This window comes from Bos mutus, chromosome 22, assembly GCF_027580195.1.
Source record: "Bos mutus isolate GX-2022 chromosome 22, NWIPB_WYAK_1.1, whole genome shotgun sequence".
NCBI classification, from domain to species: Eukaryota; Metazoa; Chordata; class Mammalia; order Artiodactyla; family Bovidae; genus Bos; species Bos mutus.
The window spans coordinates 598,733-624,870 of NC_091638.1; the positions used below are offsets into that span (position 1 = coordinate 598,733).

Here is a 26,138-nt window from a genome sequence, read left to right on the forward strand (position 1 = left end):
GGATGGAGTGCCCGGCAGAACTAAGGAGCACATGGAGATAAGCTTGTCCACATTTAACTAGTGCCCATGACCTAGTCCCCACTATTCATCAATAAAGGGAGCAGCTGGCCAGGACCACGCTGCAGGTCAAGTCTCCCCATTAGCACCCTTGACATACCTCGTGGGAAACTTTGAGGACCCCAGTTTCCAAGTAGCCTGCTCCCTTCCTGATCTCCCTCACCTTTCAGGCTTTTAAAATAAGAAGCCATCACCATTTCCTGCTTCTCTGTTTTCCAACAACTGTGCAGTGGATGCATGGGTGCTTTTTTTACTTTTTTTTTTTTTTGGTGTTTTTGGTCTTAGAATTTGAAGCTGATATGGGTCTTAAAAATCAACTAAAGCTGCTTTGTTTTTTGCTTTTTTTTCTTTGACTTGATTGATTGATTATGATGAAATACCTCTAAGATGAATTTACCATCTTAGCCGTTTTTAAGTGTACAGTTCAGTAGCATTAAGCACATTCACGTCGTCGTGCAGCCATCGCCACCAGTCGTGTATTTTCCTCTTGACAAACTAAAACTGTCCCCACTGACCACTAACTCTCCACCCCCAGGCCTTGCATCCATCATCTTACTTTCAGCCTACGAATTAGACAACTTTAGGTGCCCTATATGAGTAAAATCACACAGTATTTGTCCTTTTGTGACAAATTTGACAAATTTGTACTTTTGTGACTGACTTCTTTCACTGAACACAGTGTCTTCAAGAGCCATCCAAGTTAGAGCATGTGTCAGAACTTCCTTCCTTAATATGGCTGAATAATATTTCATTTGTTTATACATTCATCTGTCAATGAGCACTTGAATTGCTTGAGTTGCTTCCACCTTTTGACAGTTGTGGACAAAATGCTGCTGTGAACATGGGCATTGAGCCCTTTGACTTTGTAAATGCATTATTCCAACAGATACCCAACTGACCTACTTTGCTTGCAAGAAAGCAAAAGCTTTCTTTTACAATGTAAAATTTTACATTTTCCAGAGATGGAGGTTAGCCTTTGCTCAGCAATCTGATGTACAGTGGGGAGGTTAAATTGTGTAAATTTGTAACAACAACAATAACAACAACAACAAAAAATAAAACTGTCATGGAAAGGCTGTGAGCGTAATATGGTTTTGCTATAGATCAAATCAGGTACCCAAAGTAGCTTACCTGCCCTCCTTACGCCATAGCTGCAGAAATGACCTGGCAAAACAGTGTTGGGAAAGACAAATGGTGAACAGGTTTATGCAATAATAAGATTCAAATATTACAAAGCTACGGCAATAAACCAAGATGGTATTGGTTTAAGAATAGACATATAAAAATAAGCCATAGACAAATAAGACAGTCGCTTTCACTTTTCACTTCCATGCATTGGAGAAGGAAATGGCAACCCACTCCAGTGTTCTTGCCTGGAGAATCCCAGGGACGGGGGAGCCTGGTGGGCTGCCGTCTCTGGGGTTGCACAGAGTCAGACACGACTGATGTGACTTAGCAGTAGCAGCAGCTGAATCAAATGTCCATAAAGAAATGTCATTGTAAGCAAATAAGAAAAGAATTAAATATTTAATATATTATTCTGGAATGTAACTACTAAAGGAAAAATACCTAAGTGACAGAACTATTAACGGAGTTTTTTTAAAGGAACTAAGGATATTAGGTTAGTCACATTGGAAATTACAAAACTACCATCACCCGTTACCTGTGTTTCCCTCATTAGTTGCCTGACCAGGGACAAACTCACAGTCTTGCTCCTCTCAACTGGAGCTTTCAGGTCACAGATGACTTCTGAGAGCTTGTTTCATGTCATCTTTACCCAAAAAATCTCATAAGGTGATTTAAGTGTTTTATGGACATGGGTTTTATGGACAGAAAAGTTACTTAATATTACGTTATTATTGATGTAGTTTGGAATTTGAAGTTAGAATGGGTAAGTTTACTCAAGAGGAAATTGAAATAAATCTATAATCCGCTTCATATACCACTGTAAATTCCAAATGCAGGTTAAACATAAAAAATGTTGAGTGTATATATAAGTGCTAGAAAGAAACATAAAAATAAATATTTGTAATATCAAGTTGAATAAAAGCCAAAGTTAGATACTATAAAAGAAAACTTCCATATAAAAAAATATTAATGATAGGAAAATACTGTGCAGCTTCTGATTGCCTTGAAAAGGTTAATATTCTTGCTATGTGACTATGTAATGTAGTCTTCTAAATCCTAAGAAAAAGGTGACTACCTCTCCAAAAATGGGTCAAGGACATGAGCAGCTCCCCTCTCCCCATCACACACACACACACACACACACACACACACAGCCAAAAATAAAGTAAAATATTATTTGTCATTGTATTACAAATGGTTAAAATAAAATAAAGAAGCATCATTTTTGCCTTTGCTAAAGACATATGTTCCTTTTGATTTTTCAGTGCCTATATTGCAAAGAAACAGAAATTTACATAGTCTACTTGTGGGCATGTAAGTTAATTTTGGCAGTATGTATTGAAGTTTTAAAGTATGCATGCCTCTGGCCTATGAACATCATGTCTAGGAATATTAAGGAAAAAATGAGAGGAATGAAAATTGTAAAGGATGCAGAAAAATACTTTTGTTCAAGCATATTCCTTATATCCTTGTGTTTAATACATTTCAAAGGAAACTTATGTCTAAAAACAAGAGATTGGAAAAAAAAAAGAAAAAATAAAAACAAGAGATTGGTTAAATAAATTGTGGTACAGCCATGCCATTAAAAATTCATGTTATTGTGCATCGAACCTGGACTGGCAACTCATTTCATATATGATATTGATATATGGCAAAACCAATACAATATTGTAAAGTAAAATAAAATAAAATAAATTTAAAAAATAAATAGAATAAAGTAAAATTAAAAAATTAAAAAAAATAAAAATTCATGTTAGGTAGAAGGATATTTAAAGGCATGGAAAATTGTCATAATGTATCATGAATTATTAAGTTATAATGCAATGTGTAATGTGATATTAATTCTTATATATAGATATACTTATGCCTATATTGTGGAGAAGGCAATGGCACCCCACTCCAGTACTCTCGCCTGGAAAATCCCATGGACGGAGGAGCCTGGAAGGCTGCAGTCCATGGGGTCACTGAGGGTCGGACAAGACTGAGCGACTTCACTTTCACTTTTCACTTTCACGAATTGGAAAAGGAAATGGCAACCCACTCCAATACTCTTGCCTGGAGAATCCCAGGGACGGGGAGCCTGGTGGGCTGCCGTCTATGGGGTCGCACAGAGTCGGCACGACTGAAGCAACTTAGCAGCAGCAGCAGCATGCCTATATTGATTACCTCTGGATGATCCTCAATTCTTCTTTTTGCTTTTTTCTGTTACTCATATTTTAAATAATCTCTGTGATTCTTTTTTTGTCACAGAAGTTTAAGAATATAATCATAAACAGACTTTGAATTCCTTAATTGGCAAATATTTCCTGTGTTATGGAAAGATGTCATTAAACATTTTTATTTTAAATATTTTCTTTTATAAACTTATATGCTTATAATAGAAATTTGAAAATATGGTGACATATAGGGTAAAAAGGAAAGATCACGTGGTGTCACTGTACAGATGTAACCACACTCTACATACCTACCTGTTACTTTGCTCTTTCCTCTTAGGTTTCTCTCTCTCTGTCTGCCTTGTCTCCATTTCTGTCTCTTCTCCCGGTGTATGACTGACACCATCCGTTCGGGGCTCAGCTGCCCATCTTTCAGGATTTTGAGAAGCACCAGCACTGCACTAGGGCCTTTCACCCCTGGGATCAACTATAAACCTTGTTGGTCATACTGAAGGGGTGCCCTCATCCCACCATCACTTGGCAAATCATCTCTTCCATTTAAAACTGAAATTCTCCCAGAGACTGAATTCTCCTGACTGTAGCAGGCTTTGGGACATATATTAAGTCCCTTGGGTTTTTTCCCTCATGAGAGTCTTTTTAAATCATCTTGCAAACCAACCAGCTGAACAAGTAGAGAATAAGAAATTTGAAAGCTCTTGTTTCTAGGCTGCAGCTCTGCTTAGAGGCTGGGGCAGGTGTTGTCAGTTTCTCGTTCCCTTTCCCTGTGATTATGAATTTAACTATTACTTGTATATTTTAGGCCCAAAGTGTGATCCAGCCTGTCTCAACAGAAGCTGCTGGGGTGCCGGGGAGGAGAACTGCCAGAAATGTGAGTCAGGAACAGAATTTCACTGGCCACCTTCTCCCCTTACACTTGGCTGATGGTATTGATATTCGTTTTCCCTTTGAAGACTCCAAGCATTGTTGATTTTAAGGCCAGATGTTAGCAGTTACATGAATGACAGTCTTGCACATCTCCCCGCATGCAGTTAGTCCAGCATGGGCCACTGCTGGCACTGCAGCCTGGCGTGAACCAGTGCAGACCTGCCACCCAGGCATTCTCTCTGAACAGTAGTTTGGGTTTTCCTGGAAACGGAGGCTTGTCTCTGTTTCTTGCATCACGACACCTCCTGTGTCCTCTCCCTTCCTGCCCCTCTTTTGGGTACCCATCTCCAGAGAAGCAAGAGCAGCTTCTTGAAGGGGATTTTTCTGCGGGAATCCTAGCTTAAGACCATGAATGGCCAGGAAATGTAGGGACATGTCAGCTTGATCTGTGTTTAGGTCAAATTGTGATGTGATTGTTATGCCCTTTTAAACACTGCCTTCTGACAGGCGTTATGTTATTTGTACATACTTTCTGTTACCCCAAAACTCAATTCTTGTCAGTCTCTAGTTTAACAAGTCTGAAAGTCCAGAGTTAATCTGAGTCAGTTCTAAGTGATTAAAAACAAGTAGAAAAAAGAAAACATACAGTAAGAAAGATCAAGATGAGTTGAGTTTAGCAGAACAAGCATGTTTGGGAACTTAAGTGTAGAATCACTAAATTCATCCTTGTTATCAGTCTTTCATCGCCATTTGCAAGTGCTCCCAGGGTCCCTGAGAAGTGATCCTTCCACCTTCCTGACCCCGCAGCTCACGGTGGCCTTTGCTTCCTTTCAGTGACCAAAATCATCTGTGCCCAGCAGTGTTCCGGGCGCTGCCGTGGCAGGTCCCCCAGTGACTGCTGCCACAACCAGTGTGCCGCTGGCTGCACAGGGCCACGGGAGAGCGACTGCCTGGTAAGACACACCGCAGCTTCTGCGGCCCAAAGTTCAGGGGCCTCCCTTTGACTGAAATGTGCTGACTGATGTTTGCAGCCACCAGGTAACAAAGCATCTTTCAGTGACCGGCCTTCACCACCTACTTGATGACCTTGGGTAAATTATGTGACCTCACCTACCGTTACGTGGTCTAAAGAGCACGATGTATGTGGCATCAACACCCGAGACCAGGGCACAGAATGAGCCAAATACTAACTGTGTTATTTGTCCCTCATGTCTGCTGTGGCCAGCACCAGTGTCAGCACCATTTATTGCTCCGCTCAATTCTCCTTACAACCTAGAGAGCTAAGGCTGCAGGGACCCCTAAAATGTCCCCAGTGAAGTTAGGCGATCACACAGATCCTCAGGGGCAGGACAGCTGGACTCCATTTGTATCTTTTGCCCCTAAAGCCTCTGCTCTTTCTGCTTAGCTCAGATGCTTTCTGCTGATTCCCCAGCCCATGAGGGTGCTGAAGGCCTCGCTGTAGTCCCTGTGACTGCGGAAGGTATCACCGTAGGCCGTTGGTGCCACATGTCTGATTATGGGTACCTTGTGTGTCCCGAGACCCCAGGACAGGCAGCCAGGGTCCCAGAGGCAGCACTGAGTGAGTTCCAAACTGGGAGACTCACCTTGAGTGGGACCCAGAAGAGTCTATAGTTTTTAGGAACAGGGAGACTAACGTTCCAGAGGCTGGAGGGGCCCTGGGCTTTGGACCCCACTGGTCTGAACCAATTCTGCCAGGCTGCTGGAGGAAGGCAACACCAGGCTCTTGGTCAGGACCCCTCTGTGTGTGGTCTGAGTCCCTCTGCACAATAGCCCCCAGTCAAAGTTCTCTGTGTTTGATAATAAATTCAAAAATGTATCCTCAAGTGTTGTTTAGGAGGGAAATTGGATGTAAGTTAAGTTGAATACTTTCGCTCTAGAGTTACTACTCTAGCGTGTGAACTCCTGCCTTATTTTGAAAGTTAACAGAGATGTGTTTTTCCCTCCTCATAATCTCCTCAAAACTATCTGAAACAGTGCATTTAAGAAAAACCATGCTTTTAAGAAAACAGTCTTTCTGCCCCTGTTGAGAGTGCTTTACTAGACGTCTGCTCTGACCAGACCCCTGGACACAGAGGGCTGTGGCCCCGCTCCCCGTGGAGTCTAACGATCATACCACCCCTCCCGTGGCAGGTCTGCCGCAGGTTCCGTGATGAAGCCACCTGCAAGGACACGTGTCCGCCACTCATGCTCTATGACCCTACCACCTACGAAATGAAGGTCAACCCGCTGGGGAAGTACAGCTTTGGCGCCACCTGTGTCAAGAAGTGTCCCCGTGAGTGTCCCTTGTGAGCCCCTTCATTGCCAGGCACCTGTTTCTGCTCTGTCTCCTGCTGAGGTTCTCGTATCCCCCACTCAGGGATCCTTGGGTCCCTGTATTCACTTCAGTATCAGGCAGGTGAGGTGATGGCTGACCCCAAGTTGGTTCTTGTGTCCTGAGCCCAGCCATGGTTGCCCAGAACATTCCATGGTCTGATTGGCACAAACCCAGGGCCGTTGGGCCATTTCCCTGTTTGGCTCTTGTACTCGGCAGGTGTTTATAAGGCCTAAATGAGAGAGAGGTCAGAAGACCAGCCTTCTTTAGCAGTTAAAAACCTGGGCGTGTTTGTGCCGTTAGGAGCACAGAAGAGAGCTTTTTGCTTGTTGATTGGCTTTGTTTAATTGTTGGGGCTTGGGTTTTGCTTATTTGTGCTTTACATGAAACTCTAGTATTTAGGGAAATGGCAACATGAGTGATTTCATAGGAGAGGAAGTGATTTTCAAGAGGGAAGATTAACTAAAAAAAAAATTGTTTTTAAGAACAATTATGAAGGAGAGATTTATACTACCAGACTTGTGAACATGAAATTTTAAAAATTTGGAACAACAACAACAACAACAAAAAAACCCACAAAAAAAGTCATTGTAAGGTAAATGGCAAGATAAAGAAAACTTAGCCACAACTGTGACACAGATGTAATCTTTGAGAGAATTTGAAATCTACAGGAAACCACTCAGAGCCTCAGAGAACATAAGCAGCCAATTTACAGAAGGAAAGTGACAAATATCCACTAAACACTCAAACGTCCAGTGGTTCGAGGATCCACTTGGGGAAGTCAAAAGAAACAGAGAGAGTTCCTGAAAAGTTTATTATGAACACAAGTTACTTCTCCCTGAGTGACGGCCAAGGCAGGATGTGGACCCTGTCGCCCACAGAGGCCCGAGGGGATGAGGGTGGCCAAGAGAAGAGTGGTCTTTGTTTCGGGTCACTTTTTAAAATAAATATTAAGCTTTCAGCTGTGAGTCCTGAATGTAAGCATCATAACCAGCGAGCAGCAACCTGATGGGGAGGCCATGAACACCTTGAACCCCATTCCTCTCTGTTTGCAGCCTTCCTTCTTGTCCTTAAAGTAACCAGAACCAGAGAATCACCTGTCATCCAGGGTCACTATGCCCAGAACCAGAGAATCACTGTCATCCAGGGTCACTATGCCCAGAACCAGAGAATCACTGTCATCCAGGGTCACTATGCCCAGAACCAGAGAATCACTGTCATCCAGGGTCACTATGCCCAGAACCAGAGAATCACCTGTCATCCAGGGTCACTATGCCCAGAACCAGAGAATCACTGTCATCCAGGGTCACTATGCCCAGAACCAGAGAATCACTGTCATCCAGGGTCACTATGCCCAGAACCAGAGAATCACTGTCATCCAGGGTCACTATGCCCAGCACACCTGGTGCTGCTTTCACCACCTTCCTTTCACTGTCCCCCAGGTAACTACGTGGTGACAGACCACGGCTCCTGCGTCCGCGCCTGCAGTTCTGACAGCCAGGAGGTAGAGGAAGACGGTGTCCGCAAGTGTAAAAAGTGTGACGGGCCTTGTGGCAAAGGTGGGAAGCTGCCCGGTGTGGGCACGGGGCCCTCTCTGCTTCCAATCATGGCTAGGCTCCCTGCCCCCAGACCCTCAGCATCATCCTCAGACCAGATTTGAGGGAGTCTCCAAGCTCAGAAACATGTTCCTTCCTTTCTGCTGTGCTCTATCCCAGGGGTGTCTTCAATGCCAATTTATCCCTTCTTATCCTGCACTTTATCTTTTATCTTGACATTTTTCAAACACCCAGAAGCATTGCAAAATAGCATAATGAACACCCATCTGCCCTGAACTTGAATTCCTCAATTTTCAGTAATCACCACATTGTTCTCACTCCGTGTTTGTGTCTCTCTGTGTGTGTTTTCTGAGTCCTGTGATGACTACAGGTATTATAACACTTCACCCTGCATTCGCCAACACACTTTTGTACAAACAGGACATGTTCCTAAGTAACAAAAGACAATTTCACTCTTATCCCATGTTTAACATTGATTCTAGTTTTCAGTTTAATTTCAACTCCTCTGTTATCCCAATATATCCTTTTTAGCTGCTTTTCAATCCAGGCTCTTCATTAATTCAAGATCGTTTCTCAGGCCTCTTTTCTCTGATGCTGTGAGGAGTCAAGGCCAGCTGCTCTGACCACCCCTGTCTGGTCGGGTCATGTTTTCTGTGGGGCGGGACACAGATGGGGCACTGCAGGTAGAGAGTGTCCCACCAGGGGTGCACAACTCTCATCTCATTACTTCTGTGGCTTCTCTGGCTCAGTGGTAAAGAATCTGCCTGCAATGCATGAGACCTGGATTGGATACCTGGGTCCCCTGGGTCAGGAAGATTGCTTGGAGAAGAAAGTGGTAACCCACTCCAGGATTCTTGCCTGGAGAATTCCATGGACAGGGGAGCCTGGGTTACAGTCCATGGGGTTGCAAAGAGTTGGACATGACTGAGTGACTAAACCACCTCGATGGCAGAACCGATGATTCGCCTGAAGTTGCATCAGTCAGATTGCTTGGCGATTGTAAGAATGACTTCCTATTTCTGTCATTTCTTCTATATTTACTAGTGGACATTCTGTTTCTAAAATAGCTTTCTTAGTACCCATGTGAGCTCACTGAACCCTTTTTTATTCAGTTTATGATAACCCCTCCTCACATTATTCACTCTGATGTGCAGACTATCTCCAGGCTCCCATGGAGCCTCCCCAGCTGGTGCCCAGGCCCTTTGGGTGTGTGCCAGGCCCAGGCCATATCTTCCACTTGCACAGAAGACACATCTACACTCTAAGCATCCCCTGGAGATCACTCCAGATAGCATCATGTGAATCTTCCTTATTCTGCTTAGCCCTGTCCACAATCCCTATACGATCTATATGGTCATTTAGATTGTTTCCACTATTTTACTGCTATAAAAAAAATGCCTCAATGAACAGCTGCTTGCTTGAACATCTGCCTCAGATGCCACCGTCTCTAAGAAGTTTCTGTGGTTTCAGCTGACACTGACCACTGCCCCATGTATTCTTTCAGGGGCAGACTGAGCCTCCATGCTCCACGCCATCCAGTCCCTCAGCCTCTTTAGGAGGTTTGTGCTATTACGATCCCCCTTACAGAGGAGGCACTATATCACAGAGGATCTAAATGACTTGCCCAGGGACCAGTGGCCAGGATTGGCAGATACAAGCTGGGACAGCTCACAGGGCTTCAGTCTGAGGTCAGACCTATGAGCTCCCAGTGTGGCAGGCGCGTCAGTGCACAGAGGAATGGATATCCTTTGGCTCCAGGGAATCTTCAGGCAAAGGAAACACGCAAGGAAGAAAATGACACATAGGGTGGTGCCTGGAGAGGAAGTGAGTGAGTTCAGCCACTGAAGACAGAGGCTTACTACCAGCATCCTCAAATGGATCAATAAAAGCAGAGATTATTTCTGATTTTGGTCTGTTAATTTTGTGCTCAACAAACATTTTGGCTCGCCTATAATCATTATGCTGTAAACCCACCCGCAGTTCAAATCCTGGAGTAGTGGCCAACTGAGATCCCTTTGTGTAGGGAGATGTTGGTAAACGAAGGTGGGAGCATGTGTGTTGATGGCCCACAACTCCTCCAGATCTGAAAGATCTAGAGGTGAATTACAGTTTGTCTCCATATTTAGGAATTAAGGTAACCCCAGCATCACCATCACGCCTGAGCAGAGATAGAATGAATATTCTCTCAAACATGTAGAATTCTCTTCCAAACCTGTAATTAAAAGGCAAGTCCCCATCAGCAGGCATCTGCCTCGGGGCTTGTTTTGCTGAAGCTGCCTCACTCTGTTTTCAGCCAGAGCCTTGGAATCCTAAGCAAGCCTCACCACCCCTTTGCCAGACCCATAGCGAGGTATATGCATTCCAGGGCAAGCCTGGAGTTCCATGGGGCTGATGGGATAGGCCCCGTGGCCAGGTGGCAGACCAAGCAGTGGGAACTCCAGAGAGAATGGAGAAGAAGGAGATGCGGTAACAGGGCTCCCATGTCCCTGGTGAGGCCTGAGAAGGGAGGGCAGGACCTCACCCTGAACAATAAGATCTTCCATGATTATTCTTCAAAGATAAAGTCTGAAAGAGAAATACCAACAATTGCACTGTGAATTCTAGAAGTAGAGCCACAACAGATAAATGGGCTTCGGAGGGAGATGACATTTAAGATGGAAATTAGGGAGTGAATGTAAATTAATAAATGAGCTCAGAGTGCAGAAAACGGCATCTGAGACTGATGTCACAGTAGGACAGAGATCAAAGCATGTGGCTTAAGTAGGCCCTGTGGAAGAAAAGCAGTTCATCTGATAAGACTTATTACAGTATTCTTTATGATGTAATATCAGTTCAGTTCATTTCGGTTCAGTCGCTCAGTCTTGTCCGACTCTCTGGGACCCCATACACTACAGCTCACTAGGACTCCCCCTCCATCACCAACTCCCAGAGCCTACTCAAACTCATGTCCATCGCATCGGTGATGCCATGCTTGTGAATGGTTTTACTGATAGGACAATATTTTACTTACAGGACAATGTTCGCAGCATAATAAGTGAAAAAAGAAACAAAAAACTACATATGTGGTGTGACATAACCATGGAGGATAACTGAAAGGACATTTTCTAAAATATCAAAGTTACACAATAGAATTTTTAGTCATTTTGTTCCTCTTTGTTCCATGTTTTCAAGGTTTTCTTCCATGGATGCATCTTGCTCTTTTAGTTAAAAAATTTATGCATACTGTTTCTTTCCATTAGAAAACTAAGCTGCAGCCCAGATGAGGGCAAGGGAAGGCATTGAGGGTTTAGTGGGGGCACACGCGTGATCCCCGTGCGGTACCAACAGCCCAGGGGGCAGCTGTAGTGTAGAAGGAGCTGGAGACCTCCGGGGCAACTGGACTCTGGCCCAGGTGGGGAAAATTGAGGAGGAGAAGGCAAGTTCAGTGAGGACAGGCAGCGTCTCCTGCACTGCAGCCTCACACCCTGTCATGGCCCCTGGTCCCTGGCGAGCCTGGCAGTGTTTGCTGCGGGGATGAAAGATAGCACGCCAGCGACGGTTCCCGCGGCTGCACTTCTCTTCCTGCTCCCGTCTGCCTGAGGGACCACAGCTCTTACTAATTCAATACATGTGAATGGAATAAACACCTCTCTTTACAGTTTGTAACGGAATAGGAATCGGTGAGTTTAAAGACACACTTTCCATAAATGCTACAAACATTAAACACTTCAGAAACTGCACATCCATCAGTGGAGATCTTCATATCCTGCCAGTAGCATTTAGGGGGTAAGTAAAGATCAAGTTACTGGTATACCAGAGAAAAATAGACTCTGCTCTGTTCACGGCAGGTTGTTACTGACGGCTCTGTTACTTGTTTCAGTGACTCCTTCACACGTACTGCACCTCTGGACCCGAAAGAACTGGACATTCTAAGAACTGTAAAAGAAATAACAGGTGTGTAATCATTAAGTGTGCTAGTTGCTCAGTCGTGTCCGGCTCTTTGTGACCCCATGGGCTATAGCCTCCAGGGTCCTCCATCCATGGGATTTTCCAGGCAAGAATACTGGAGTGGGTTGCCATTTCCTTCTCCAAATAATGTCTCATACAAAATAGAAATTTCTAAGTGGTATGTGTCTGAACTTTCCTACTGCTTTGTAGGGTTTTTGCTGATTCAGGCCTGGCCCGAAAACAGGACTGACCTCCATGCTTTTGAGAACCTGGAAATCATACGTGGCAGAACGAAGCAGCAGTAAGTGGGCCCCAGCCAAAGACTTGTAGAGTCTTTTCTTTTGAGGTAAAAGCTACTGAAGTGCTGCAGAGACACTACAGAGAGTCCCCACACACCCTCACCTGGCTCCCCCGATGGTGACACCCTGCATCATCAGCATGGCTGTAACTGAACTGCAGACTTTCTTGGATCTCGCCAGTTTTCCACGAACACTTTTTGTGTTCTGGTCAGCCCACACTGCAAGGGACAGTCACGAATCCTTAGTCCCCTGCTGTTCATGATAGTTCCTCTGTCTTCCTTGTCTTTCATGGCTTTTGAAAAGTACTGGTCAGGCATTTGTAGGATGGCCAGTGTTTTCTCCTGATTTGGTTGAGGTTTTGTACTTTTGGCAAGAATAGCACTAAGGCTACCAGTCCTCATCAGCACCTCATTTCAGGGGACCTGAGAGGCACTGAGCATGTCTTTCAGGATTTCCACTTTTCCAGCTCCAGCACACAGACACACACACATGCACATGCGAACACACATATGCGCATGCACACACACACACACAAGCATCTTTAACATAATAAGGGTAATAATGAATTTTGTGGTAAGGCAAAGTTTGGGACGCTCTTGTTCAAACCTGCCTTGGAAAATACCTGGTTTTGAGAACTGTTTCTCATAATGGACACCTGAGAGGGCTACATAATACTGTGAGTAATAAAGAAAATCAGAATACAGTGAATGTAAAATAAGCATCCCTTTCCAGAAATCATTCCAGCTTTGCATCTCTGATGCTAAACATGCAGCTAATATCATTTCCCAGAAAGGCCCTGTGCCCTGAGTTCTCAGGAATACTTCTTTTGACCAAAGTTCATATAGAGATGAGAGACTTAGGTCAGTTTTCTTGGGTGACTAGCATGTACCTCTCAGCTTAGTTTTAGGGTTTTAAACATAAAACTGACTTCTTTTTTTTTTTTTTTTTAATTTATAACATTTGCTGAGAAGCCCAATGATACACAGTTCCTCCTGGGGAAGTGTGACCCCTGCCAGACCTCCCTTCAGGGAGGACTTCAGCTTTGTCCCCACTGGCGTGGCTCCCCTGAGCATGGCTAAGGGAAGGGATTCCTAAAAGCAGGGGTGCAGTCGAATACACAGGAGTCACACTGTGGGGACACAGAGAGGAAAGAGTGGGCAGAGAAAGAGAAGCGAGGAGAAAGGAGTTTCCCGATTACACTTTACATTTTCTCCTCTCGTGCCTTCATCATCAGCCTCTCTATTCAGTGCTGTCTCAACTGGTCTGTTTCCCACCTCGGTGTTTAGTGAGCTTCCTAACAATGCACATCTCCTTCCTGTGGTTTCCCGTCATTGCAAACAAGAGCCTCCTCCACGTGGTGTCCACAGTGGTCCAGGCTCTGGCCTCTTCTCCCTTCCCAGACCCCGTCCCACCTTTCTGCTCCAGCAGCAGCATGTGACTCTCAGTGCCTGTCACGTGCTCCTCTGTGTGGAAGACTTCCTTCCCTTTAGTGAGAATAACTTCCATCTGGTCATGTGATGAACACGTCCTGGTCACCTTGTAGGAACCTAGCACAGGGTTGGGTAGTGAAGAAAATATCATGGCTCCTGCTCTGGAGGTCCTGATGATCAGGCATCACCTCTTCCAGAGACCCTTCCTCAGACTTGTTTAGGTGAACCCTGCTCTTTGCCTCTGTGGTCCCCTCATCACCACTCTCATGGTACTGGGTTAAAAATGATTGTATCATCAGTAATAAAGGGTTTTTTGAGAGCAAGAAGCACACACTTAACCTAGAATTAGAATAAAATTAGTCACATATTACCTCAAATATTTGTTCAATAAATGGATTAATAGATGGATGGATGGTAGGTGGATGGATGGAAAGCTAAATCTATGATTTTTTAAGTATATTTAGATATTTGAAAAGTTAACGTATTCTCAATTGCCAAGCAAAGTTAAAATGCAGTAAATGAAATAATGATATTAATAAATTATTCAACCCCTAGTCTGCCACTAGAGTTAGAGATAGTAAATGAACAAGGAACTAACTTTTCCCTGGAGGAACCTTAAAAACACTTGCAATTTTCCAAAGTTGCAGGACAGACCTTCCATAACATGACTTACATGACTACAAACCGGAAGGCAGTAGTAAATCTAAAGTGGTACAGAAAAACGTTTTTGTTGATACTATGCTGTCATAATTTTTCACAATATTATTTTTTTTCTCCACCTTAGTGGCCAGTTTTCTCTTGCGGTTGTCGGCCTGGATATAACATCTTTGGGATTACGCTCCCTCAAGGAGATAAGTGATGGTGATGTGATAATTTCAGGAAATCGAAACTTGTGCTATGCAGATACAATACGCTGGAAAAAACTTTTTGGGACCTCAACTCAGAAAACCAAAATTTTAAACAACAGGAGTGAAAAACAGTGCAGTGAGTAATCACTTTGGTTGATTGTGGAGATGGTTCTAACAGGTCATTTATTTTGATTTAGAATATTGAAAGGCTACTCCCAAACATTTAAATTACTTTTTACATTCCTAAGAAGCAAATTAAGGGAAATGTGTATATTCTTTTGTGACGTTCATCAGATTTTTTTCTAGATAATTCTCATCTCATAGGATAAATCTGCCTTGAAGTCTAGGCCATCAGTTATTGGTAATTTACAGAACAAAATTTAGTATTGATTATGGCATTTTAGCTGTGTGTTCCTCCCTACTCATTTCATCCCCAATGACTAAACACATTCTCATACACACACACACACACAGACGCAGAGGAATGGGGTGAACATTTCACACTGGCATTTCCAGATCCGAGTTCACAGCCATAGTCAGCTTTTGAAGTGGTGCCTGCCCCTGTGCTGAGATCCTGGCCACCGGTAGAAGCAGAGCCAAGTTCATATCCCGGCTTGAGCCCTTCCTAGCTTTGAGGCATTCATCAGTTTACTTAAATCTTTGGGCTTTATCTTCCTCATCGATGAAATGGAGGCAATAATGATTCTCACACCATAGTGCAATTAAGAGAATTGGTGAAGTTCTGGGTGTCTTCCTGGTTCTGTGTCCTGTACACGCATGACAAGGACCCTCACGCTTTCTGCTCCTGCAGCTCTGACAAGCTCCATCTAGATATGCTTAGCACCCAGCAGGGCAAAGGGGACTTGTGCCGGGCCTCTGGAGGCCCTCGTGTCACTGCTTCTCCCGGGGGCACTGGTGTATTTGTGGCCACTGTTCCTTGTCTGACCATGGGACTCACCCTGTATTCTCAGAGGCCACAGGCCACATCTGTCACCCGCTGTGCTCATCAGAGGGCTGCTGGGGACCTGGACCCAAATACTGCATGTCCTGCCAGAACTTCAGTCGTGGCAAGGAGTGTGTGGGAAAGTGCAACATTCTAGAGGGGTAAGAGTTTTTTTTTTTTTCAATTGCTTTGTTTTGATTAAAAAATAAGACTTAGGATTGTTTTATAAGTGTATAGTTAATTTTCTTTTCCTTTTTGTTTGTTGACAATTGTTTTGTGTGTGTGTGTGTGTGTGTGTGTGTGTGTAGATTTATTTAGTTAGTTCATTGTTTTTGGTTGTGCTAGGTCTCCGTTGCTGCTCGCAAGAAGCAGGGGCTACTCTTTAGTTGCAAGAAGCAGGGGCTACTCTTCGCGGTGGCATCTGTTGTTGCAGAGCACGGGCTCCAGAGCTCCGGCTCAGTCATTGTGGTACACAGGCTGAGCTGCTTCACAGCATGTGGGATCTTTCCAGACCAGGGATCGAACTGGTATCCCCTGCGTTGCAAGGCAGACCACTCGACTACCCGTGAAGCCCTGTTGATAATTGTTAATCACAAAAGGAAATGAAAATACATTTTTCATTACTTAATCCAACCCAATTTATAGAGTCTCTTTATCTGGAAATTTATTTTTCTAAGCTACACAAAGTTCCCAAGACAAACAGAACAGTCTTCCATGGTTCAGATGACCAAGACCATGGCCATTAGTCGTATCCTTGTAGCACGGCATTCCTGCTGTGTCAAAACACAGCTCCAGGTTAGTTTTTGTTTATGTTCAAGACACACTGAACAGTGCAAATAACTTTAAACAGAACCTTGGACAAAGAAATAAACAGTTTGTATAACATTTGTTGAATTTATTGCAGTCAATAAAAAGTACAGTCTGTTGATTCTATGGGAATTTTGATATTGAGTAAGGCTTTGAATGATCTCAAATAGTGATGAAAATAAACTAACAGGAAAACAAAATGTAAGGATAGCAACTGGAAGAGGCAATTTTTAAAAATAAAGAAAAAGAGAAATTTTATGGTAAAGAAGAAGATAGGAGTTACAGATAGCTCTAGGAAATTTTCCTTTCTGTTTCACTATCAGGGCTTGAACTACAGCTCAGCTCAACTAACTAAATACTCAAAGCAGGATGAATTCAATTCCACAGGACTCCTTTAGTTGATAGGCTCATTAACCTAACAGAGTAATTTGCATAATCAATAGTATTGTTTCAATAAGTAAGAAACACTGGTGTAATCCTTACGGCTGCAAGCAGATGCTGAGCTCACATTTTCAGTGTTCAGGTCTCTCTGAAGGGGCTTCCCTAGTGGCTCAGATGGTAAAGAATTTGCCTGCAGTGTGGTAGACCCGGGTTAGGTCCTGGGTAAGGAAGATCCCCTGGAGAAGGGAATGGCTACCCATTCCAGTATTCTTGCCTGGAGAATCCCATGAACAGAGGAGCCTGGTAGGCTACAGTCCATGGGGTTGCAAAGAGTCGGACAAAACTAACACTTTCAACATTTTTCTCTTTGAAGCAACAAGGTAATTAAAATAACCTTGGCAGTGGTGCCTGGGTCTTCCTATTAGAGGATCCTGGTGTCCAGCAGCACCTTCTCTGTTTGCAAAACTGGCCCCTATACTGCGTGTGGTGACTCAAGAAGCAGCACAGGGAAAAGTCATGTGGCTCTTTTGGTTTAATTGACGCTGACTGCCTGAGAGGACTCACGGAACATATCTTTGGGTGTGCACACTTCTTGTTCACTGCCTAGTTAACTCCCAGTAGTCTTAAGAGCTGCCCACATCTACCATGTCCTTTCAGTCAAGCATCAGCTTCTCAAGTATTTATTTATTTACTTTGTGGTTGCACTGGGTCTTCACTGCTGTGCACGGGCTTTCTCTAGTTGCAAAGCGTGGGGCCTGCTTTCTCATGGTGTTGCTCAGCTTTTCCCTGCGGTGGCTTTTCTTGTCGCCGCGCACAGGCTCTAGTGCAGGGACTTCAGGAGCTGCAGCGTGCAGGCTCCATAGTTGTGGCTCATGGGCTTAGTTGCTCTATGCCATGTGGAATCTTCCCAGATCAGGGATTGAACCCGTGTCCCTTTCATTGGCAGGCAGATTTCTCTCCACTTTACCACCAGGGAAGTCCCACTCTATCCATTTTTGAGGAATGGTTAAAATAGTCCAAGGAAAATACTTGATACCTGTGTTCCATTCTTACTGTTTTTAGTAATAATCACTAAGGAAACTTTAATAGCTCTCTTTCCCTTTCCCAGGTATTGATCTAGTTACCATTTCTTTGCAGTGTAACTTAAATATCCATGAATCTGATATAGGAGGGGGTGCCTTTTAAGGACTATTATCTTCTTTTCTCCCATGTGTTGGCTTATCTAATATTCAGAGACTGTGCCTGTAGAAAAAATGTAGAGAAGCTGTTTTGATCGTAAATGAAGCTTATGCTTTGTTCTAGGAGAAGATGACTAAAGATTCAGCTGACAGAATCACTTTATTAAATTACAGTATAGTCCTACTTTCCCAGACGTTTGACTTTTACATAAAATTGTTTTGTCTTTCTAAGAGAGGTGGTTGGTGTCACCTGAACCTTCAGACAGGTGAACCCAGACAGCATTTGGAAGCAGGGTGTGTAGGGATGGCACTGACCAGTTTCCTGTCTTCCTTCTGTCAGAGAGCCCAGAGAATTCGTGGAGAACTCCGAGTGTGTGCAGTGCCATCCAGAATGCCTGCCCCAGGCCATGAACGTGACCTGCACTGGACGCGTAAGCAGCATGTTTGATGTTACCCCCGCGCATCAGCTGCAGACCCGCAAGGGTGACCCACCACCATCACCCTGTGGCTGCTAGACCGCCGTCCAGCCCACTCCCCACACTCGGGCCCATCCCGTCCCGTCTCACAGCCATCAGGGGCTGTGACTGAGGGGAGGTCGGCATGTGGCCTGGCTGGCTCGGGCACTCATCTTCTGTGTCCAACCCCCAGACGCACACGGTGGTGCCTGGTCTCAGACCACAGATCAGGGCCCTATGAACAGGGTGCACTGACAGCCAGCCTTCACTGTTCCTGACACCTGCCACCACCGCTTTATCATCTTAATCAAACGTTGCCACATTCTTATTTAACAGTAGTTTAAAGTTATTTGAAGGAGGTTTTTTAAATCACAAAGAAAAATTTTCAAAATTCAGTTTCATACCTACATGTTCAGTAATATTTTAGAGAGTGTAAGTGAGAATGAAAATCCCTCTCACACCAATGTGTTCACATTGTTAATTCTCAGTATTACTTATATGAGGAGCTCTATTTGAATTTGAGCTGCAACAGTCATATCTAAATCTACTGATGGAAAATACTTTTCAGAAGTTCTCTGAATCAGACAGATGATGATAAGGTTTTGAGGTACAAGCTGCCAAAATAGCTGGTTACAAAGTAAACCACTGGTTTTTAGGTTAGTGTTGGGTTAACTTTTCATCAGTGAAATAAAATGATTGGTGCTGTTGATTGACTTAGTCATCTGATTGTTCTCGCTCTGGGAACACTCAGTCTTTGAGACATAAGGGTGCTTAGCCAACAGGCAGACCCTCCCTAGCCACCTTACTTCAGCCCTTGTGAAGTGTGTGGATGCAACCCAGGCAGCCCTAATGTATCAACAAGTTTAACAAACAGAACCAAATTTAGCACAGCACAGTTAATTATGCAGCCACTGTGTTTCCACCTGCCACCTTCTCAACACTGGGGAAACGCAGGTGTGGGTTTGCTTAGCTTTGCCTTGGCAAGCACAGCTTCCCACAGAAGCCCCTAGGAAGCCCATCTGAATGATAAGGATGTAAATACACACGTAGGCCAATCAGTGTTTTAACAAGGAAAAATGCCCACAAGGTATGAAGTAAAGTCAAGTAAAACACCCAGTTCAGTTTCTTTTATGTTTTCATATACAATACACATGTAAAGTCAGGAAGGCTATTCTCACCTGTTAACAGTGGTCACATCAGGCAAGACACAGTCAGAGAAGAATTCGTCCCCTTGAAGCATTTCTACATTGTTTGACTTTTTTTCGTGATATATATTTTAAGTAAAAAGTTACTTCATTCTGAAAGACACATACATAAATATTTGATTTATGAAATGGTTTTTCTGCCTCGGTGCAGGGACCAGGCAACTGTGTAAAGTGCGCCCACTACATTGATGGCCCTCACTGCGTCAAGACCTGCCCTGCTGGAGTCGCGGGAGAGAACGGCACCCTGATCTGGAAGTTTGCAGATGCCAATCACGTGTGTCTCCTGTGCCACCCCAACTGCACCTATGGGTGAGTCAGGGAACTCTGGGTCTGCAAGAGATGCAGACTCATAAACTGAAAACATTTTCCAAACTGTGCAGGCAGTAAAGTACAGAGCTTTGTATTAGAGTCAGGTCCTCCGGGTGTTCTGGCCCTACAGCCATGGCAGCAGCAGTGAAACTCACGGGAGGTAACGGTGCTCACCAGAAAGCCTCTCAGCATCTCCAGGTGTGCATCATGCCAGGGCTCTGTTCTGCTGTGCCAACAAGTGCAAACAAGGGTAAGGACAGCTGGGATGAACACGAGGTCCTACCCTATCCTCAAAGGTTTCTACACATCTTTCCAGATGACTGGGATTCCTGTGGGAATCCTTACTGTTTTACAATTAATGGAAGATAACATTGCCTAGAATGTTCCTTAAAGGAGCTTTTTTTTTCACTACAGTTAGCTGAAGCACTCTGAACATTTGTATCTTGTTTACTAAAATAATAAATTTGGCAATGAAACTAGACTACTTCTAGAAATCAGAAGGAAAAGTTGAGTTCTCATATATATTTCATATTCCCTTCTATCTCTCAGTCCTCAACCTTATTTAGAACTGTTACTCTTCTCCAGAGCCATCTCTTACTAGCTCTGTGGCCTTTCGAAAGTGTATTACCCTGTCTGTGCCTCACTTTTCTCATCTGTAAATTAGGTTAATACTACTGCATTGCTCACAAGGTTTCTGTGATCTTAATACACGTAATGTACTTAAATGGTGCCTGGAACACATGCATGCTCAATCAAGGACTGCACAAAAGGAGGCGTGGGGCTGTTGGTGGTGGTTATGATGTTCATAAGCAGTGGTGGTGCCAGTGTTGGTGGTAGTGATGGTGGTAATTGTGATTGTGATAATGATTAGAGTCCTGAAGGGATGCAGACTTCCAAAAATCAAGAGTCTTGAAAATTTTCCAAATATGTCCTAATATTTTAACTGTGTTTGTATGTACAAAAATGGTCTTAATGACCCAGATAATCACGATGGTGTGATCACTCACCTAGAGCCAGACATCCTGGAGTGTGAAGTCAAGTGGGCCTTAGGAAGCATCACTAGGAACAAAACTAGTGGAGGTGATGGAATTTCAGCTAAGCAATTTCAGATCCTAAAAGATGATGCTGTTAAAGTGCTGCACTCAATATGCCAGCAAATCTGGAAAACTCAGCAACAGCCACAGGACTGGAAAAAGTCAGTTTTCCAGTTGTTTTCCCAAAGAAAAACAATGCCCAAGAATGTTCAAACCACTGCACTGCTGCTGCTGCTAAGTCACTTCAGTTGTGTCCGACTCTTTGTGACCCCATAGACAGCAGCCCACCAGGCTCCCCTGTCCCTGGGATTCTCCAGGCAAGAACACTGGAGTGGGTTGCCATTTCCTTCTCCAAAATCCACTGCACAATTGCACTCATTTCACATGCTAGCAAGGTAATGCTCAAAATCTTTCAAGCTTCAAAAGTATGTGAACCAAGAACTCCCAGATGTACAAGCTAAAAAGCAAAGGAACCAGAGATCAAATTGCCAACATCCACTGGATCATAGAAAAAGCAAGAGAATTCCAGAAAAACATCTACTTTTGCTTCGTTGACTACACTAAAGCCTTTGACTATGTGGATCAAAGCAAACTGTGGAAAATTCTGAAAGAGATGGGAACACCAGACCACCTTACCTACTTTCTGAGAAACCTGTATGCAGGTCAAGAAGCAACAATTAGAACTGGACATGGAACAATGAACTGGTTCAAAATTGGAAAAGGAGTACATCAAGGTTGTATATTGTCACTCTGCTTATTTAACTTGCATACAGAGTACATCATGAGAAATGCCAGGCTGGATGAAGCTCACAGTGGAATCAAGATTGCCAGGAGAAATGTCAATAACCTCAGATTTGCAGATAACACCACCCTAATGGCAGAAAGGGAAGAGGAACTAAAGAGCCTCTTGATGAAAGTGAAACAGAAGAATGAAAAAGTTGGCTTAAAACTCAACATTCAGAAAATGAAAATCATGGCATCTGGCCCCATCATTTCATGGCAAATAGATAGGGAAAAAATGGAAAGCGTGACAAATTTTATTTTCTGGTCTCCAAAATCACTGCAAACGGTGACTGCAGCCCTGAAATTAAAAGATGCTTGCTCCTTGGAATCAAAGCTGACCAACCTAGACAGTGTATGAAAAAGCAGAGATCACTTTGCTGAAAGGTCTATATAGTCAAAGCTATAGTTTTTCCAGTAGTCATGTACGGATGTGAGAGCTGAACCATAAAGAAGGCTGAGTGCTGAAGAACTGATGCCTTTGAATGGTGGTGTAAGAGAAGACTCTTGAAAGTCCCTTGGACAGCAAGGAGATCAAACCAGTCAATCCTAAGGGAAATTAATCCTGAATATTGACTGAAAGGACTGATGCTGAAGCTGAACCTCCTATACTTTGGCCACCAGTTGCAAAGAGCCGACCCATTGGAAAAGACCCTGATGCTGGGGAAGATTGAGGGCAGGAGGAGAAAGGGGTGACAGAGGATGAGGTGGTTGGATGGCATTCCTAACTCAAGAGATAGTGAAGGACAGAGAAGCCTGGTGTGCTGCAGTCCATAGAGTCACAAAGAGTCAGAGGCAACTAAGCGACTGAACAACAGCAAATATGGAGGAGTCTGGGCCTGGAGACAAGTGATTTGGAAATGACTTGTACCCTGGTCAATTTCCATCATTTAACCTTCTTCAGTTTCAGCTGTTACAGGGGTAAATGGAAGGGCACCATCTTTCCATGACTCTGTGGTCCAGAAGTTTCAGTCCTGGGTGACTGAAGAGTAATCCCAGCAACAAGTAGGAAGCCTAGGGATCTCCTATGCCGTTTACATGTGATTTTCTTCCCCCTCTAATGTTAGTCTAGCCTATTGGTGTGTTCCAAGTGACTTGGAGTATTTTACCAAGTTTAACATCCAAAATCCCCACTAAAACCAGTAAGTTAATTTGGCTAGGGCTAACATTTTTATAATATTTTGTATTTCCAGTCAGGAAATGATAATTTCTTCATAAATTATTTTATGAAGAAATAAAATTTCTTTTTTATTCTTCATAAATTCAGATATTCTTCAGTTAAGTTTTATAGTTTTGTTCTTTCATGTTCTGTCTGTATTACATTTGCTATTGTGAAATGGTCCTTACTTAGAGTATATCTTCTAATTTATTATTTCTAATATATAAGATAGCTTTTGATTGTTTTGGTGGAGGTGTATAGTCATCTCATATTGATGGTCTTTATTGAACTTCCTTTGAAATTAATGTTTTAGTTCATGTTCTTGAAGTTTCTGGGAAAACAATCATATTGTCTCCAGTAATGGTATCTTCATCTCTTTTCCAAAAGTTTCAAATCATATTACAAAGGCCAGAATTTCTAGAATAATGTCAGATACAATAGTAGTGGATATCTGAGTTTTATATCTGATGATTGTGGGAATGGCTATAATAAATCACCATTAAGAACATTATTTGCTATTACTGTGAGTTACTATCTTGTTAAAGAAACAGTTATCTACAGTTACCTATAGTTATTCCTACTTTTGAACTATTTTTGTCAATCCAGAATGAATTTTGAATTTTACCAGACCCCTCCTTGACAGAAATTTAAAGATTTTTAATATTTTTCCCTTTGGGTGTATCAACATGCTGTTATATTGAGTAATTTGAAAACTCTACAAAGCATGATATAAATGATAGTTTGCTAGTTTCTCACTCAATCTATTTTTTTCATATTTCTCCATAATAAGGAATTTTGGAACAGATTCTCTTAAATAGAATGATATTACCCATAAAATATATGTTTCCTATTTTTTTCTGTCTTTTGGAAATAACTGTATTTATGTATGTGTCTGTGAACATGTATCACTGATAGAAAAGCATGTAGTTTTATGTAATCTTGTTATTACTATCTGTATCTTCATCCAAAAGAATTATTTGATAAAAAAATGGGTTTAATTTTTTAAATATGGAGAAATATTGATAGGATAAGGGGAAATAAGAAACCATGTCTTTTATTGTGTATCTATGATGAATACAGCATCATCAAACAGATAGTCTCATTGATGTCTCAGAGCAGGCTCACTGCTTTTCCATTTGTATTGTTAAAGCAACACTTGGGCTCTGGAGTCATTAGCCTGCAGTCACAGAGCCCAGGTTATGAGAGCATACCTGCTTCAAGAAGCCATCCTGTTCCCACAGGGGAGGTTTGGTTACCCAAGGGAATGGGTCGGGAAACTCAAAGGCCATCCACTGTTGAATGGAACCATATTTTATAATAAGGTAACAGGGAAAGGTTTCTTTGAAATTTTATGCCAAAAAACTAAATAATATAACATTTTGCCAATTTTAATTACATGTAACAAAAAATAAATAGGAGACAGACAAGCAGTAATTTTTCTGACTAAATTAAATGATAGCATGATGCAGCCTCTTTTGCCTGATATTTGACAATCATTTCTATAGACTTATGCAGGGCACCATCAGCTTTCTCATGGACCTCTTAATCCTCTGATACTCAGATCATCCCCTCTTACCACACCTGTCTTGTCATTGCCCTCGTCCATCATCTCTTCAAATGCAAACTGGCTAAGCTCTGACTGTGAGTATCTCTTCTCAGTAACTTCTTGCTAGAAACCCAATAGGTTTCCCAGCAGCACTTTCAGAAGCTGCATGAAACCTGCTTCTTGTCCAAAATTTGCAGTTCCAGTTTGCACCACTTTGCATAGAGTTCCCATTTTGTTACTTTCTGGAGACTGACAGGCATAATGGGAAAATATAAAAACACTAGCGAGGAGGGATATATTGAATGGTCATCCGTTCAGTTCAGTTCAGTCGCTCAGTCGTGGCCAACTCTGCAACCCCATGGACTGCAGCACACCAGGCTTCCCTGTCCATCACCAACTCCTGACACTTACTCAAACTCATGTCCATCGAGTTGGTGATGCCATTCAACCATCTCATCCTCTGTCATCCCCTTCTCCTCCTGCCTTTAATCTTTCCCAGCATCAGGGTCTTTTCAAATGAGTCAGTTCTTCACATCAGATTGCCAAAGTAGTGGAGTCTCAGCTTCAGCATCAGTCTTTCAAATGAATATCCAGGACTGCTTTCCTTTAGGCTGGAGTCTTCTCTAACACCACAGTTCAAAAGCATCAATTCTTCAGCGCTCAGCTTCTTTATTGTCCAACTGTCACATCCGTAATGACTACTGGAAAAACCATAGCTTTGACTAGACAGACCTTTGTTGGCAAAGTAATGTCTCTGCTTTTTAATATGCTATCTAGGTTGGTCACAGCTTTTCTTCCAAGGAGCAAGTGTCTTTTAATTTCATGGCTGAAGTCACCATTGCAGTGATTTTAAAGCCCAGAAAAATAAAGTCTTTTACTGTTTCCATTGTTTCCCCATCAATCTGCCATGAAGATGCAAGTGGGTGCCATGATCTTAGTTTTCTGAATGTTGAGCTTTAAGACAACTTTTTCTCTCTCCTCTTTCACTTTCATCAAGAGGCTCTTAAGTTCTTCTTCACTTTCTGCCATAAGAGTGGTGTCATCTGTGTATCTGAGGTTTTTGATATTTCTCCTGTAAATCTTGATTCCAGCTTGTGCTTCATCCAGCCTGGCATTCAGCATGATGTACTCTGCATATCAGTTAAATAAGTAGGGTGATCATATATAACCTTGACGTACTCCTTTCCCCATTTGGAACCAGTCTGTCAGTCTGTTGTTCCATGTCCAGTTCTAGCTGTTATTTCTTAACCTGCATACAGATCTCTCAGAAGGCAGGTAAGGTGGTCTGGTAGTCCCATCTGTTTAAGAATTTTCCAGTTTGTTGATCTGTGACTGATCCACACAGTCAAAGGCTTTGGCATAGTCAATAAAGCCGAAGTAGATGTTTTTTTGGAACTCTCTTGCTTTTTCGATGATCCAATGGATGTTGGCAATTTGATCTCTTGTTCCTCTGCCTTTTCTAAATCCAGCTTGAACATCTGGAATTTCCCGGTTCATGTAATGTTGAAGCCTGGCTTGGAGAATTTTGAGCATTAACTTTGCTAGTGGATGAGACAAGTGCAATTGTGCCATACTTTGAGCATTCTTTGCCATTGCCTTTCTTTGGGATTGGAATGAAAACTGTCCTTTTCCAGTCCTGTGGCCACTGTGAGTTTTCCAGATTTGCTGGCATATTGAGTGCAGCACTTTCACAGCATCATCTTGTAGGATCTGAAATAGGTCAGCT

The 26,138-nt window shown here is 43.0% G+C and overlaps 1 protein-coding gene across 2 annotated transcripts in view; it reads left to right on the plus strand.

Annotated features, from left to right (window-relative positions):
• Positions 1–26,138, plus strand: part of EGFR (epidermal growth factor receptor) — a 216,279-nt gene that overhangs the window by 150,027 nt on the left and 40,114 nt on the right. For both annotated transcript variants that reach the window (XM_070360477.1, XM_070360476.1), the window contains 11 exons: positions 4,159–4,227; positions 5,058–5,176; positions 6,375–6,516; positions 7,998–8,114; positions 11,750–11,876; positions 11,971–12,044; positions 12,249–12,339; positions 14,552–14,751; positions 15,587–15,719; positions 18,265–18,355; positions 19,736–19,893. In XM_070360477.1, the coding sequence (XP_070216578.1) occupies positions 4,159–4,227; positions 5,058–5,176; positions 6,375–6,516; positions 7,998–8,114; positions 11,750–11,876; positions 11,971–12,044; positions 12,249–12,339; positions 14,552–14,751; positions 15,587–15,719; positions 18,265–18,355; positions 19,736–19,893 (1,321 nt within the window). The remainder of the gene's footprint in view (positions 1–4,158; positions 4,228–5,057; positions 5,177–6,374; positions 6,517–7,997; positions 8,115–11,749; positions 11,877–11,970; positions 12,045–12,248; positions 12,340–14,551; positions 14,752–15,586; positions 15,720–18,264; positions 18,356–19,735; positions 19,894–26,138) is intronic.